Raw genomic sequence first — 15,623 nt, 5'->3', positions numbered from 1 at the left:
AGCGGCCTGGTCCCCCTCTGGCCACCAGGCTAGTCACCTACTGCTGTCAGTGGCACCCAGGTTCCAATGAGGAGAAGGCTCAGGGTCCAAGATGGCTGTGGAAAAGCAGAAAGGGTGGCCCACCAGCCCCCTACTCAGCCCCCTACTGAGGAGGTGGGAGGCATCCCCCATCCTGCCAGGCTGAAGACCCCCCCAGTGGAGGTAAATGGGAGCCTGGGGCCTGCCCAGCTCATCCCCTGGCTCCCTTGGGTTGTTGCCAGGTGGGAGTTTACCGTCTGCCAAGCCGCCCATCACCCTAGGTTTGGAGGGTTTCTGGCCTGGGACCCTTGCCTGAGTGACTGCAGGCCGCAGCGACCTCACCCTCTTACCCCACATTGCTCTCTTCCTGGGTCCCAGTCATGCAGAGCCGCCCCTTCCTGCTTCTCCATCCCTCCGCACACTGCCAAGGCCTGCCCTAGCTTTGGCCTCCCCCTTTTCAGCCTTGTTTTCTTGCCCCCTCCTGCACCCCCTGCTGCCTGAGGGGCTCCACTCCCAAAGGCCCTGCTCCTCTGGTAGAGGTGTTGCTGTGTTGGTGGGTGGGGGCTGCCACAAAGGAGGCCTCTGGTGAGTGAGGTGTCCCCTCTGGCCCTCTGGGAAAGCCTCCCCTCCCCATGCCCTCCACCCCCAGGCTCCAGACCTTGGCCCCCACCCCGCTTCATAGCCCTGATGGCCTGCAGGACTGTCTGCTGGAGCACTTGGCTCCCTGAGTCTACAGCACAGCCTGGCAGAGCCACCACCCCAGCAGGTGGAATGAACTGAGGCTTCAGGTTCTAAACAGGCCTCCGAGACTCTGTGTGCCTGTGGGGCAGTGGGAGGTAGCAGAACATTCTGGATAGAGACCTGGTATGGGGCCTTGTGCTGCCTTCCTCTTCCTGTGCGATCACAGGCAGTGTGCAGCCTCTCTGTGGCTCAGTGGCCCTGCTGGTGAAATATCTTACCTGCACCTCCTTCTCAGGTTATGTGGGACTCAGAGGAGGGGTATGGTGGGTTCAAGGGGCTCCTTCAGGGATGAGCACGGTTTAGAGGACCTATGGGTCCCCTAGAGCATGGGTATGGGCCACCAGGCATCCCTGGGACTTGGGAGGGAGGCAAGGGCTGGAGAGAGGCCATGGCCTCAGGAGGAGCATATGGCCTCACTGCTTGTGACAGATAGGGGCAGGTGGGGCAGGGCCCTGAGCAGGACAGATCTGATCTTATGCTAGGTGTCTCTGGGCCTCACTCTCATCATCTGCACGTGCAGCTGAGGGAAGGCAGTGCTGCCTGGGCTCAAGCAGGAAGGGAAGGGCTCCCACGGCTTCCTCCCTAGAGTCCAGACTTCCTGTTCAGCCACATCTAGGGGAATGGGAAGGCTGACTGAGCTCTGGGCAGCAGGCCAGTCCTTCCCCCATTCCCTGTGTGACCTCATGGACACTGCAAGCCCAGTTTTCCTATCTGCTAAATGGGGCAAGACCTGCCCAGCCTCTCTTCCAGCTCATTCTTGGCTTGGGGTCAGGTAAGGCCTCTGGTAGTGCCCAAAGGACAGCCTCTGCTGAGTCCACCTGCCTTCAGTCCCCTGCAACACAGCCAAGGGCCTCTGGCCAATCCTACCACAGATGTGTATACACCGACCCACACTCACTGCACACAGATACAATTCCACAGTCCACATGAACCCATCTACCACTGAACCCACTGGTAAGGACTCCAAGTTGCACAACTCTAGTGGCGGCCCTAGGCACGTGTGTGCAGATCGTGTGCCCATCCGCAGGGACACAGACCTGCACACTGCTCCAGGGAACACACACGTATGTGAATGGCACCTGTGATTCTGGAGCCATCGAGATTCACACCCAGTCACACACAAAGCTGCATGCATAATGCACACGCACTCCCATGTGCATCAGTGCCTTAGTACACAAGGCACATGCTCAAGCACACGCAGGTCTGGTGCAGGCCTGGCCAAGCCCCACAGCTATTCTGAGCTGAGCCTGGGGCCAGTGAGGTCAGGGATAGCCAACTCCCAGCAGGCCCGAGTTGCTGTGGCACAGGCCTAGGCTGCCCAGCTCCCGCCCCCACCCTAGGCTGAGTCCCTGGATCCTAGCCTAGCTTTGTGACTAGGGGGTCCCCATTTCCTACCCCCAGCTTCCCCAGAGCTAAACCTTAAACCCTGGAGTTTCAGGCTCCAGGAGAGAACATTCCACAGGGTCCTCTGGGCACTACCCCCTGCCTTGCTCACAGCTTCCAATCCAGAGGCCCTGGAGGCTGGACTGGGTCCCTACAGGAAACTCACAGGAGCTAAAAATAGTACAGGAGGGAGAAGCCGGGTTCTGCAGGCCAGCATTCACAGCACCATGTATGGAGGGGACACTGTCTTCCAGGGATCAAGGCTAGAGGACTTGGAGTCCAGAGCTCCCCAACTCCAGATATGATGGGCCCAGCTGATTTTGGGGTGCAGAGGGATGTGGGGGCCTCCTAAGATGAGGTCCTCCTAAGAGCAGAAACAGCACTGGACACTGGGCAGTGCCCTGGGTTGGAGGCAAAGGCTGAGTTGGAGGCCATAGTTCCTGTGTGACCATAGGCAGGGCATAAACCCTCTATGAACTTAAATTCCTTACTGAAAAGCCCTCAGAGATGTAAAGTCCCTCAAAGATGGAGGGGAAAAGAACCCATGTGGTGTTAGGTACTGATTTTCATCCTCAGCTCCTGGCTCTTAGCTCCCATTGCCCTTGTTACAGTCTTTGGCTATATTGTGTTGGGCCTCAGGGCAGGCCCCAGGAAACGGAATCTCTCTGACCTTCTCCTGCCCTGCTTTCGCCTGCCCCAAGCCAGGACCCTAATCTTCCTGCACCTTTCTGATTGTGAATCTTAAGATTCTCCGCAGAGAGGGTCCCGTCCTGTACTCTGGGAGGAAGGAATGCAGATGTCATGAAGCCTCCATAAACCCCAGGAGGACAGGGTTCAGAGGGTTTCCAAATGGCTGAACATGCGGAGGCTGGGTGGCATGCCCAGGAGGGTGTGGAAGCTCCACATCCCTTCCTCCATATCTCACCCTATGCATCTCTTCACCTGTATCCTTTGTAATACCCTTTACAGTAAACCAGTAAAAGTAAGTCAGTGCTTCCCTGAGTTCTGTGACCTACCCCAGCAAATGAAGCCCAAAGAGGAGGTTGTAGGAACCCCAACGTGAAGCCGTTTGGTCAGAAGTTCCAGAGGCCAGACTGGACTAGTGTCTTGGGGCTGGGTGGGTAGTCTTGGGAACTGAGGCCTCAATCTGTGGGATCTGACACTATCTCCAGGTAGATCCTATCAGAATTGAATTGGAAGGCACTCAGTTGGTGTCTGCTGCTTGGCGTTTAGGGGAAAAACCCACACATTTGATCACAGAAGACTTCTGTGTGGATGATTGTTGTGTTGGTGTACGTGCAGAGGAAAAGATACAGTTTGAGAGAGTTTTCAACTTTCAGGATGTTCGCCTTAACGTGGTGTTTAATACTAGAGAATTGGAAGCAATGGAAATGTCCAACAATAGGACAGAGATCCAACAAGGTTTTTTTTTTTTCTTTTCTTTTTTTTTTCTTTTGAGATGGAGTCTTGCTCTGTCACCCAGGCTGGAGTGCAGTGGCACCATCTCAGCTCACTGCAACCACCTCCTCCTGGGTTCAAGCAATTCTCCTGCCTCAGCCTCCCGAGTAGCTGGGACTACAGGCACGTGCTACCGGCTAATGTTTTGTATTTTTAGTACAGATGGGGTTTCACTGTGTTAGCCAGGATGGTCTCGATCTCCTGACCTCGTGATCCACCCACCTCAGCCTCCCAAAGTGCTGTGATTACAGGCATGAGCCACCACACCTGGTCCTTGTTGAGTTTTTATACAGTGTAGTATCACACAGCCTTTAACAAGAGTGATAATAATCATAATGACTAGCATTTAATGAAGGCTTGTGATATGCTGGTGCATGATACTGAATTTTAAAAAAAAATAGAGATGGCATTTTGCTATGTTGCCCAGGCTGGTCTCGAACTCCTGGGCTCAAATGATCCTCCTACCTTGGCCTCCCAAAGGTGTGAGCCACTGCACCTGGCCCATGATCCTGAATTTTATCTGTTTTACAGATGAGGGACTAAAGCTCAGAGAGGTTAAGTAGCCCACCTGAGGGTTCACAGCTGTCAGTATGCTCATGTCCCAGAAACCTTAGTGCAGTTTTAAGCTTTAATAACTTCAGAAGTTAGGACATATAAAGCTACAAATTTCCCAAAAAAATGTTTTGAAAGTTTGTTTAAATTCTCTTTATGCTACTTTAGTTTTGTGAATTTTGAATGACCTGTTTCTTTTTCTTTTCTTTTTTTGTTTTTATTTATGTATTTATTTTTAGAGAGACAGGGGTCTCACTATATTGCTTAGGCTGGTCTCAAACTCCTGATCTCAAGCATTCCTCCCACCTCAACTTCCCAGTGTTAGGATTACAGGCATGAGCCACCACACTCAGCCGACTTAAATTTCTTTCAGTCAACTTTGACTATCTTCAGAGGCACAAAAGGAAACTTAAACTTTCAAATGCTGCTTTTTTTTGTTTTTTGAGACAGAGTTTCACTCTTGTTGTTGCCCAGGCTGGAGTGCAATGGCACGATCTCAGCTCACCGCAACCTCTGCCTCCCAGGTTCAAGCGATTCTCCTGCCTCAGCCTCATGAGTAGCTGGGGTTACAGGCATGCGCCACCATGCCCAGCTAATTTTGTATATTTAGTAGAGATGGGGTTTCTCCATGTTGGTCAGGCTGGTCTCGAACTCCTGACCTCAGGTGATCCGCCTACCTTGGCCTCCCAAGGTGCTGGGATGACAGGCATGAGCCACAGCACCTGGCTAAATGGTGTCTCTTATACATTTGTATTTTATACTTCTGAGGTTATTAAAGCTTAAAACTGCACTGAGACCCTTGGGACACCCTGCTATTTAAGTTCAATCAGTTTGACTTTGAAGCCCGTGTGATAGTATTTGGCTGTGGTGGGGTCAAGGAGGATCTAGAGTACTTGAGTTGGTTAAAAAAAGTTTTGGGTACAAAAGTGTACCCAGTGTACAGTACACAGAAATAGTGTACAGTGAGATCTCAGCTGTGTTCAGGAGTCTGCAGAGAAGTGGAACCCACACAGAGCAGGGGCCATCTCAGGGGACACCGGAAGATGCATGTGATTGTATTTTCTTTCAGATTTATTCACTAGGCTTGCCCTACTTCTTGATGGATGGATGAACTCTACAGAAAACAGAAATAGCTCTCCCCTTGGCTGAGCTATGATTGGGAGCCTGTAAGCAGCAGAGTGCTACCTGTCCTGCTAAGGAGAGCCAGCACTCCCATATTCATTAATTCATATCATCCTCACATCAGTCCTGGGAGTCTCACCCTCCCCACTCCATGGATAAGAAACAGAAACAGAGGAGTAACGCTTTGCTCAATGCATCACTGACAGGCTCACTTAGTCCTCACCCTGTCCAGCTTCCCTGACCCCATGTCCCGAGGGTGACCTCCCTGACTGGTCAGTGTGGCTTTCCCTAGTCTGGCCTGTGAGCAGCAGCATGAGGAAGTGGGGATTGGAGTGATGTAACAAGTGATCTGGATTTTAGCAGAGTTCCTGTTTGCCTGGCCAGGGCATGCCTGGGGAGGACTGGCTGGCCCAGCCCACTCAATCCCCGGATTTAGCCTCCTGCTGTTGAGCGTTTCCTCGATGGGTCTCCTGGGCCACAGTCCTTCTCCAGCAGCTCTCGTTTTCCTGCCTGGCTGTCATCTCCAGGCCCTGACACTGGCAGGTGCCCGCAAGTGGCCCTCCCTGACACTGGCAGGTGACCGCAGGTGGCCCTCTGCTCCCTGCTGCAGCCTGCTGTGGTCCTTGCCCATTCATGGCATGTCCAGGCCAGAACCTCACGGGGCTCTGGAGCCACAAGGTCTCCCCGGTTCTCAGGGCAGGCCTTGCTGGGCCATCCCCAGCCTGCGCAGACCTTCACCGGTGTCCCTGGTAATAAGGGTTCCAGGGGCCCAACACCTGGACTGCTTCTTCCAACACTCAGCAGCAGGACAAGAATGGAAGGAAGGAAGGAAGGAAAGGAGGGAGGAGGAGTCTACCAACTCCATGCCTCCCCACTCCTCTTCTTAAGTCTTCAGCCCCTCCCCCAGGTCTGTACATTTCCTCAGAACCTCCTTCTGTCCCTCAGTTGTCAAGGCTCAACATGGGGTCAGGGCCAGAGTGCAGTGTGGGTCAACTTCAGCATGAGGTTGGGGTCCTTGCTTAGACTGAAGTCAGAGTCAGCGTTCGGGCTGGGGCAGAGATTGAGGGCAGTCAGGGTCAGAAAATAGTCTTCCAGCCCTTCCAGGGGCGGCCGACTTCTGTCCTGTGGGGCTGAAGATGCTGGCTTCTTCTGGAACTCTCCATAACACTGCCGGCTGGCAGCTCTGACCATACCATCTCCTGCTCTCCGGCTCTGGTGTCCAGGGTGACCAGAGCCGCCTCTGGGCAGGAAGCCAGGCCAGAAAGACCAGGACATCCCTGAGTGCCTGTCACCATGGCAACCTGCCCGCTCTGCCCCCTCCAAACTCAAATCCAGTATATTTTTCAAATCTAGCATGACAGAATGGGAAGGGCCTCCTAGATCAGCAGATTCCAGCCCCACCTCCTTGTCCCATATGGAGAAACTGAGGCCCATTTGCAGAAGGGAGGGGGACCTGTTGATTAGGGACCTGGCCCCAACCTGTCCTCCCTCCCGCCCACCCCCACCTCAGTGTCCCTGGGGACGCGGAAGGTGGGGGCAGGGATGGGGAGCCTGCAGCCCGATCTCCCGGGAGGGAGGGGGCGGGCCCTCCACCGAAGCGATGGCGGGGGCGGGAGGCGCGGGAACCTGACACCGAGGATGAATAAATGATGCTCGCTCACTACCCGTGGCCAAAGCTCGCGGCGACTGGCAGGGGCAGTGACCGGCGGCCGGCCCGTTCGTTCGTCTCTGGGCTCCGCAAGCGGCGCGGTGGCGCGAAGATGGCGGGCGCGGGGACCCTCTGGGTGCTGGGCGGCGCCGCACTCGGGGTGTGCCTCGCGGGGGTTGCCGGGCAGCTGGTGGAGGTGAGGCCGCCGCGCGGAGGGGCTGGGGAGGCTGTCACCCTCCAGGCAGGGCGCTGGGGGAGAGGGGGCGCCTTTCTGATCCGGAGCTTGTTTGATCCCTTCCTCTTGCCCTGAGAGATCCAGTCTCCTGGGCGATGCAGCCCTGCCCCAAGCCCCCTGCCAGGCTGTGAGAGAGACTCAGCCCCCACTCTTGGGGTTCCTGGTCTGATGGAAGGGCACAGTCCCGGATTTCTGGAACATTAGTCTGAACGAGGGAGACTCACCTTGACTTGAGGGATTCCCAGTCTGACTGGGGACACAGCCCTGCCCAGACTGATGGGGGATACTGGGTCCCCATCCTCCAGCCTTTGGTCTCACTGGCGGGGAGGTGCACAGCCCTGGGTTTTCTGGACCTCTAGTCTGATGGAGCAGATCTAGACCCTGAATTTAGGGTCTTCTGGAGGCAACAGCCTCTATCTCCAGAGATGCTCCAGGGACCCCTGTCTAATGGAGGGGGAGATATAGCCTTAAGATAGAGATGAGGGCATTCCAAGTTGGAGAGTGGGGGCAGCAGGATGAGGAGACCCTTTACAGAGAAGCCATGTGGAGCACTAGGTCCAGAGGGGCAGGCAGGGCAGGACCCAGGGACTGGGGAGTCTGACTTGGTCCTGGTGATAACCGGGAGCTTTAGAAAGTTTCTGCTCAGGGACGAGTCAGGATGAGTTCTGGGTTGAAAGGAGGGTAAATTGGAAGCAGGCACACAGTGGGAGAGGTGGGAGGAGCTGCTGAGATAGCACAGAAGCAGGTGGAGAGGATGACTGGGTGGTTTGACAGAGCCCGGCTGGCGCCAGGAAGGATGGGGCCATCTGTAGCCTCCCTAACCCCCTTGTACCCCACTCCTGCTGAGCCTGAAAGGGGAGCCAATGAGAGAGCTGGCAGACCAGACCTAGAGTTCTGGATTGTGAGACCCGAAGGAGAAGGCCCAGGAGCCCAGGCGAGGGAGGAGCAGGGGATGCAGGCTGTGCAGGCAGGGGTGGACAAGAAGGAGCAGGAAAACAGAAATGCAGAGGCAGTTAGAGGTGCCCAGGGAAGTCCTGAGTGGCAGGGGCTTGGGGACAGTGTGGGATAGGGAAGACAGACCCATGGGGAGGTCGTTATGGGGGGACACAGCCCTGAACTGGAGGGTTTGATGGGGACATAGGGACAGAGCCCTGAATCCAGATGTAGCCTGTCCCTGCTGTTGCCCAGAGGGCGTGACCACGAAGCTGGGCTAGAGTCAGGTGTCAGCTCCAGTGTCCCTGTAACGGAAGCTATGCTGGCTTGAGCCCCGTGGGGCATACTTAGGCCCCTCACAGGCTGTCCTGAGGCCTGGGTACAGAAACTGAGCTGGCCTAGGTGCAGACAGAAAGCTGGGGGCGGGGTTAAGTCAGTTCTGAGCCAAGGACCCTTCTCCCTCACCCCCAGGAACTCATCTTCTCCCAGTTCATCACAGGAAATTGCATTTGGAGACCATCTGCCTGACATCTGCCTACAGCCTGAGCAAAGCCCTAGCTCTTCCCTCACAGAAGCAGCAGAGACATGGGCAGGGCTGGGGGCCATGTCACCACCCACCTCAGCCCTGCGTGGCTCACCATCACCCTCCATCAGCCCATGAGGCCCTGAAGGAGGTGGGGGCCTCCATGCTTCAGAAATCAGACCCCAGCAGGGCCCACCATGAGGAGAAGACCGGCTGTTACCTGCTGTCGTCCACCCAAGACCCCTATCAGTGAGAGTAGGCCCAGCTCCACCCACATCAGGGCTGGGGCAAGAATGTGTAGGAAGTGAGCTGCCTTGGCTCAGAACCTGAGAACTTTGCCATGGCCCTCAGAGTCTTCCAGTCATACAACCAATCGGGCCAACACATTGGGCCTTAGAATTAGGGCAGCTGCCACCACCAAGCCCCTAACCCTAATGGCACAGACATGTCCCTGACCACACCCACATGCACGCCAACCACATGTGTGCCCAACCTCACACATGTTCCCCAACTTTACATACATGTCTGACCCCTCACATATATCCAGGGGACAGTACTGAGGAATGGTGTCATCTTGTCAATAGCTCACCCTGGCAAGGAGAAAAGAGCCTGAGAATCAGGTACCAATCCCAGACCACAGATCCTCTGGGTTACCTGGGACAGGTTGCTGATCCTCTCTTGAGTTCTGCAACCCACGCTGAAGGGTGGCATGCACTAGATGAAGAAGCACCTGGCTCATGACAGATGCCTAATCCATGTTTATGGACCTGGGAAGAAGGACTGGATGGTCGAACTGCAGGTTGCCTTTCTTCTCAGAAAACCAGAAAGGACTACTCGTGTCTGTCCTTATTTGGTAATCAGGGGACAACATCTCGCTCATATGCCCCAGGGTTCTCTCTCCCTCAGAGGACAGACCCCTCTCCCTACCCCTCCGCCACACTAAGTGACAGACATGGGGTCATATCCATCTCTGGTCAGGGACAGATCTACTCAAATTCCACACTGTGGGTCCATGTCCCTTCAGACCTAGGGAGGACTGTGTCCCCTAGACACCCAGGGCAGGACCATGTCCCTGAGACACCCAGGGCAGAGCCATGTCCCCTAGACACCCAGGGCCAGGATCATGTCCCCTAGACACCCAGGAGCAGGGCTGTGTCCTCTCAGACCGGGGGCAGGGCTGTGTCCTCTAGACCCTGGGGCAGTGTCCTATCCCTTCAGTCCCCCAGGGCAGGGTCACATCCCCCTAGAAAGTGGGAGTGTCTGGCTGTGCTCTATTCAGGCTTGCTACAGCCACGATTCTGCCTTTTGGCCTCCAGGTGTCGCCGCAGCACTGCAGGCCTTTTACTTATTCAGTGCCTGTCCTGTGGACACTCTGGCAGCCTTCTGTTCAGAGAGTGACTCCTAGTAGGGTAGGCGACCAAAGGAGGCTGCCTGGCAGGGGTCCAGGCCAGCTGGCAGAACGATGAGGCCCTGACTCCTAGCTCCACACCTCACCCTCACTGGGGAGATGTGAGAGCAAAGCCAGTCAACCAGCACCCGCCAGGCCTTACCTTGTCTCTGGCCTTGGTCCTGAGACCCCATCTGCCTGGGTGGAGCCCAGGACTGGAGTAGGAGGGTGTGTTCGTAGGGGTCTTGAACCTGGCCAGGACAAGCCATCCATGTTTGCTCCTCCAGGCCTTGGTTTCCCCAAGCATCAACCACCCTCCCACTTCAAATCCCTGGCTCTGCTCAGTTCTCTTGCTCTAAATCTGGAACTTTCCTAGGTCTAGGGTGTTGGTAGTGCATGCTTAAGAGAGTTGATTCTAGGAGATTCTGATATGCTTGGGCTGAGTGTTTGCTGAGACCTGGGCCCTTCTCAGCAGGTTCCAGCCAGCTGGCCTCTGCCTAACTCACTCCCCTCTCTCCTGACCCACAGCCCAGCACGGCCCCGCCCAAGCCCAAGCCGCCCCCGCTGACCAAGGAGACAGTGGTGTTCTGGGACATGCGCCTGTGGCACGTGGTGGGCATCTTTTCACTGTTCGTGTTGTCCATCAGTGAGTAGCTGTTCCCTTCCCTCTCCGCCACACTGCAGTGGGAACGCAGCACCGCCTGCCCCCCAGAGGGCTCGGAGCAGCAATTCCGGGCAGTGCAAGTAGGCCAGGCACCCGCAGGAGACCCACAGTGGTTTCTGGCACCTCCTGATCCTCACAAACTCCCTGTGGAGGGCTGACAGGCCGGTGGTGACCTGAAGTGTTCTGCCGGACCCAGGGAGGTAGCCACATGGCAATTACGGTAATTACAGGGAACTCCACTGAACTGAGGACTAGGACGAGGACGTGTCATTTTTCCCTATGGCTGGCCTCCTGATGCTTTTCCTGCAGTTTGGCCAGCTTAAAGGCCCACACCCAGGGGCCCCAACAAAGCCATCCTCCACTAGAGGCTCCCCAGACGCCCAGCAGATGTGGCTCCCAGGCTTCGATCCCTGCCTTGTCAAATACCATTTTCCAGGAATGACTCACACCCGCCTCAATTAAAAGCAGGAAACCCATTCCTCTCCCGGGCTCTGGGAGCTTCTTGATGCAAAGTCACAGCAGAAATGGGCTTGGCCTGCTCCCTTTAGCCCTCCCTTCAGGGTGGAGGTCTGGAGGTGGGGAAGGGGACAGAAAGGCACAGGAGACAGAGGCCGAGTGGGGAGGCTGCCATGGCACAAAACACGAGGCAAAGGTTCCCACGAGGCAAAAGCAGAGCGTGGGGGAATACAGGCAGTAAAGGGAGAAGCAGCCTGCTCCCCTGCAAAGGCGTCACAGAGGAGGGTCCTCTGCGCTGCAGACCGGTGGGCGGGTGGATGGGGTTTTGCAAGGGGGAGGCTGGAAAGGCATTCTGGGCAGAGGGAATACTGTAAGCAGAGACTGGAGGAGATGCAGCCTCGCACAGGGTCTCAAATGACCCCAACTGGACATTTGCTGAGTGCAACCTGGGTGGGGAGGCGAAAGCTGCACTTAGTCCCAGCCGAAGCTGTCCCGCGATGGGGAGCCCCAGAGAGCTGGGTGGTCGACAGAGAGCCCACCCAGATGTGAGGGGCTCCAAGGAACACATGACATCTGATTTGCATGTGCTTCTCCTGGCACCAGAAGTGCCATCCCAAGAGAAAATATCTGCCCTGCAGAAAATCCCCGCCCCCCATCTGAGCAAGAGCCTCTGCTTTGTTCCCAGCCAAGGCTGAGAACCAGTCAGGCATCTCTGTGGAGGCCCCACAGACAGACAGGTGTGCCTGCAACCTCAGCCAGGTGTCCAGAGAGGGAAACAGCCCGCTGCAGGGCTGGGTGGTCATCTGCCCTACAGGAGCCACAGGCACAGCCTAGGACGCAGGTCTAGGGAGCAGCAGGGAGAGCACTGTGGGCCTCAAGACACAACAAAGGTGCCTGGGGCCACATGAGAAAATTGCAGTGTCAGACCCCAAGTAGCACTCGGATATCAACCACACAGACCATCTCTAACCCCATTTCCTAGAAAGGGTAAGGGATAGTCCCAAGACGCCTGAGCAGCAGGCAGTACTTGTTACCTTCCATTGCCGGATCTAGGCAGTGGGGATAACACAGCTCCCTCTCCTGGGGGAAAACATTTTTCCTGCTTCCCAGTCCGCTTGGGCCTACGTGGTGAGGCTGTTATTGGAGCATCGCCCTCAAAGCCCTGCAGGAAAAGGGGATGGGGCTAGATGGGGTGCCCCTGGAGGTCTCCTCCAGACCCAGGGACTTATATCCCAAGCCTCTGCCTGGGCCCTGGAACTTGACCCAAAGCTCTTTGTGTCTCGCTTCTTTGAAGAGAAGCAACCAGGCCAGGCTGTGTGGGGCAGGCCTGAAGTGAGAGGCGGTGTTTGAGCCCTGCTCTGGCTGCCATCAGCTGCCCACTGAGTGCCTTTGGAAGCCCCAGCCTCCCAGGGCCTAGGACCAGCTTGCATGGAGCCTGAGTGGGCATGGTCCCAAGGAGGTTCCTGGTGGGTGGTTAGAAGAGGTGGCCTAAGCCAAAAGGGTTAGGATTGGGTACCAGCTTTGGGTCTTAGGCATGGACACAGGTTCTGGAGAAATCCAGGACCCAGCTTCTTAGATAAGACCTGCTGTCTACTCAGGTCCACCCCCGGACAGTCAGATCTACAGCTGGGGTCCTTGTGCAGCACCCTCCTCCAAGTGTATGCCTGGATGCTGTTGGCTCCCCAGTTCATTCACTCTAGAGTCCAGTCCTGTTCCCAGAAGCAAAGGCTTTGAGATCATCCCATTCATTCATTCATTGATTTTTTTTTTTTCTTTTATTCTGAGCCTGGGTGAGACCTAGTGGGACCACAATATTTGTCTGAAGGGGTTCTGCCTTGGTTGCATAAAATGACCCCAGAAGGTACTCCAGTCCAGACTACATAGATCTGATCCATATTCCCCAAAATAGACCTGGCTTATCCTCCTTGGGCCTTTCTGCCCCCCGGAGTCTGCCAGGAACTTATGTCTGGTCATCTGATTTATAATAGGAACCAGCTCCATCCCCTCCCCTAGGACTGGGGCCAAGGTGGTCAGGCTGTGGGGGCCTTAGAAAAATAAACTCAGTCCAGCCAGGTCCTGGCAACCCTGACCTGCCCTGCCCATCACTAGACAGGCCAGCTCCATGCCCTGGACCAACTGGCGTGGGTGCAGCTGCCCTCAACCGGAAAACCACTCCTGAAATAACTCCGTCTGAGGTGAACGCCCCAGGGCAGGGTCTGTGCCCTCCCGCCCTAGCCAGGGAGAGCCCAGGGATGTCCTGGGAGGCTGAGGAGGACATGCAGAGCCACGTCCTCTCATGACTGAGGCAGCTTTGGCCCAGCTCTCGGTGGCATGGGGAGGATAAGCTAAGTGGCATGGGGAGGAGAAGCTAAGTTGCACACCCAGAGGCCTGGATTGGAAGTGCTGGATGGCCCCTAGGAAGCTACGGCTTAAGTCATGGTGCAGACCTCTGCCTTACCCTCCAGTGATTCTCAGTCTAGTCAGAAAGACCCTCAGGACCAGGACTGGTGACATAATTTAGCCAGGGGCCCTTCCAAGCATGGGGGCCCGTGCAGCTCCATGAAGTCAGCCCCGCTTAGGAAAGCCACCTTGGTCATCACAGGGGTCTTGTCAAGATGCTGAGCCTCCTGCCAGAGTTTGGTGGGTGAGACACATGTGGGTGGATGGGGGCGGGCCTGAAGGCAGGCGGGTGCCATTCCTGGGGTGTCCGAACCCCAGCCCCAGCCAAGCCTGCTCTGTCCTCCCTACAGTCATCACCCTGTGCTGTGTCTTCAACTGTCGTGTGCCACGGACCCGGAAGGAGATTGAAGCCCGGTACCTGCAGCGAAAGGCAGCCAAGATGTACACAGACAAGCTGGAGACTGTGCCACCCCTCAATGAGCTCACAGAAGTCCCAGGAGGTGAGCTGGCCCTCGCTCGAGCCCTGCTATGCCAGCCAGTTCCTCAGTCCTGCTGCCTGGAGTCACCCTGTTCCTCCGCTCCAACCACAGCAGATTCAGGGAGGGGCCCCAACCTTGCCCCTGGAGACCAGAGCACAGAAATTGGTTGGCATGAGGCAAATAGAACGATGAGCCTATTCCCCGGTAGGAAGAAGGAAGGAAAAGGCAGGGTGTAGGAGGTTCTGGGGCCCTTCCCCTCGGGACAGTCAGACACCAGGACCTTGTCTCACCACCATCACATGGTCTCTTTCCCCTGCCCCACAGAGGATAAGAAGAAGAAGAAGAAGAAGGACAGTGTGGACACAGTGGCCATCAAGGTAGAGGAGGATGAGAAGAATGAGGCCAAGAAGAAGAAAGGAGAGAAATGAAGACATCCTGGACAACTTGGGCAGCAGGCCCTGGAGCTCAAGCCGTGGCCAGGGTCCAGGAATGTTGGACTCTGAGCTCATTTGGGGACCACAGAGGCTGTGGTCATAGAGGGAAGCTGAGGCCCATGGCTACATCTTCATGGCCCCTCAGGGGCAGGAACCAGACAATCTAGTAGGTGTCCTGCCCCCCAGCCCAGACTTGGCTCCTTTCGCCCCATCCACATGGGTACTGCCTCGGCAGAGGTGGTACGGTGCCACTGTCCCTCTGGAGATACACTGCTCTCCCCACCCAGACCTGCCTCTCTCCCACCCTTTCTGCCAGGGATGGCGGTGGCTGTGAAGGAGTAACAGGATAACGGGTTACTTTAGCTACCCTTTCTGGCGCGAAATGGCTGAAGTGCATGGGTCAGGGTGTGAGGCCACACCCAGACTGGCCATGAGGAGGCAGAGAGGGTCACTGGGGGACATTGTGGCAGCAGAAGGGACTCTGTCTGGCCAGGGAGGAGCCCCGATGGTGAGGAGACTTCCGCAAGCCTGGCAGGGATCCAGCTCAAGGGAGTGAGTAGAGGTGGCTTGAGAAATGGAACCCCCAGCCCAGCAGACACCAAGCTCAAGGCAATGGGAGACCGTCATTTCACACGTTGTGATGAAGCTGAGGCCGCTGCCAGGCCCGGCATGAGGCCCAGAGGCTCGAGCTCGGGGCTGTGGGCTGCAGGGCTGGGTCAGGGGTACACAGAGCTAAGGTCGGTGGGCTAGAGGGTGCAGGAAAGAAAGCTGGGGTCTGGGCCCCTCCTGGGAATCAGAGTATATTTAAGAAGCCAAGGGGGACCTCGGGCTGTTCTGGCGGCCCCTTCTATGCCCAGCTGTTCTGGGAGGTCCCAGGGCCCTGGGAGATCACAGCAGCGCCTTCCACCTGCTGACCATAACAGTGCCAGCTTCTTTGCAGCTTCCTCTTCTACTATTTCCCACTACGGGCACCTAAAAGAAGCATCTCTGACCAGAAGACAAAGGCCCAAATAGCACCTGGGGGAGGGAAGATGCACAGAGGTGCTTCCAGATGGCATTGAACAGACTAAGGCTCTGAAACCTAGGCCTGAACACTAAGGTCTCGAGACACCAGAGGTTCCTGAGCCAGGGGAGCCTGCTGGAAAAGCAGCCTGCAGAGATTTGTGAATAAAGCTGAGTGCCTTCTCAGA

General features: G+C 56.2%; 1 protein-coding gene across 2 annotated transcripts in view; it reads left to right on the top strand.

The window, feature by feature from the left end:
* Nucleotides 1-15,623, top strand: part of TMIE (transmembrane inner ear) — a 16,823-nt gene extending 1,200 nt beyond the window's left edge. Inside the window, exons 1-4 of one of the 2 annotated variants that reach the window (XM_003894516.4) lie at nt 6,887-7,118; nt 10,529-10,646; nt 13,871-14,020; nt 14,324-15,623. In XM_003894516.4, the coding sequence (XP_003894565.1) occupies nt 6,921-7,118; nt 10,529-10,646; nt 13,871-14,020; nt 14,324-14,427 (570 nt within the window). In that variant the 5' untranslated portion in view covers nt 6,887-6,920 and the 3' untranslated portion in view covers nt 14,428-15,623. Of the gene's footprint in view, nt 1-6,886; nt 7,119-10,528; nt 10,647-13,870; nt 14,021-14,323 lie in introns of those variants that run through there. The other variant, XM_021934475.2, reaches the window with a different exon arrangement.

Source organism: Papio anubis, chromosome 2, assembly GCF_008728515.1.
Source record: "Papio anubis isolate 15944 chromosome 2, Panubis1.0, whole genome shotgun sequence".
NCBI classification, from domain to species: domain Eukaryota; kingdom Metazoa; phylum Chordata; class Mammalia; order Primates; family Cercopithecidae; genus Papio; species Papio anubis.
The sequence above is the reverse complement of the archived record's forward strand: the minus strand, read 5'-3'. Positions and strand labels throughout refer to the sequence as shown.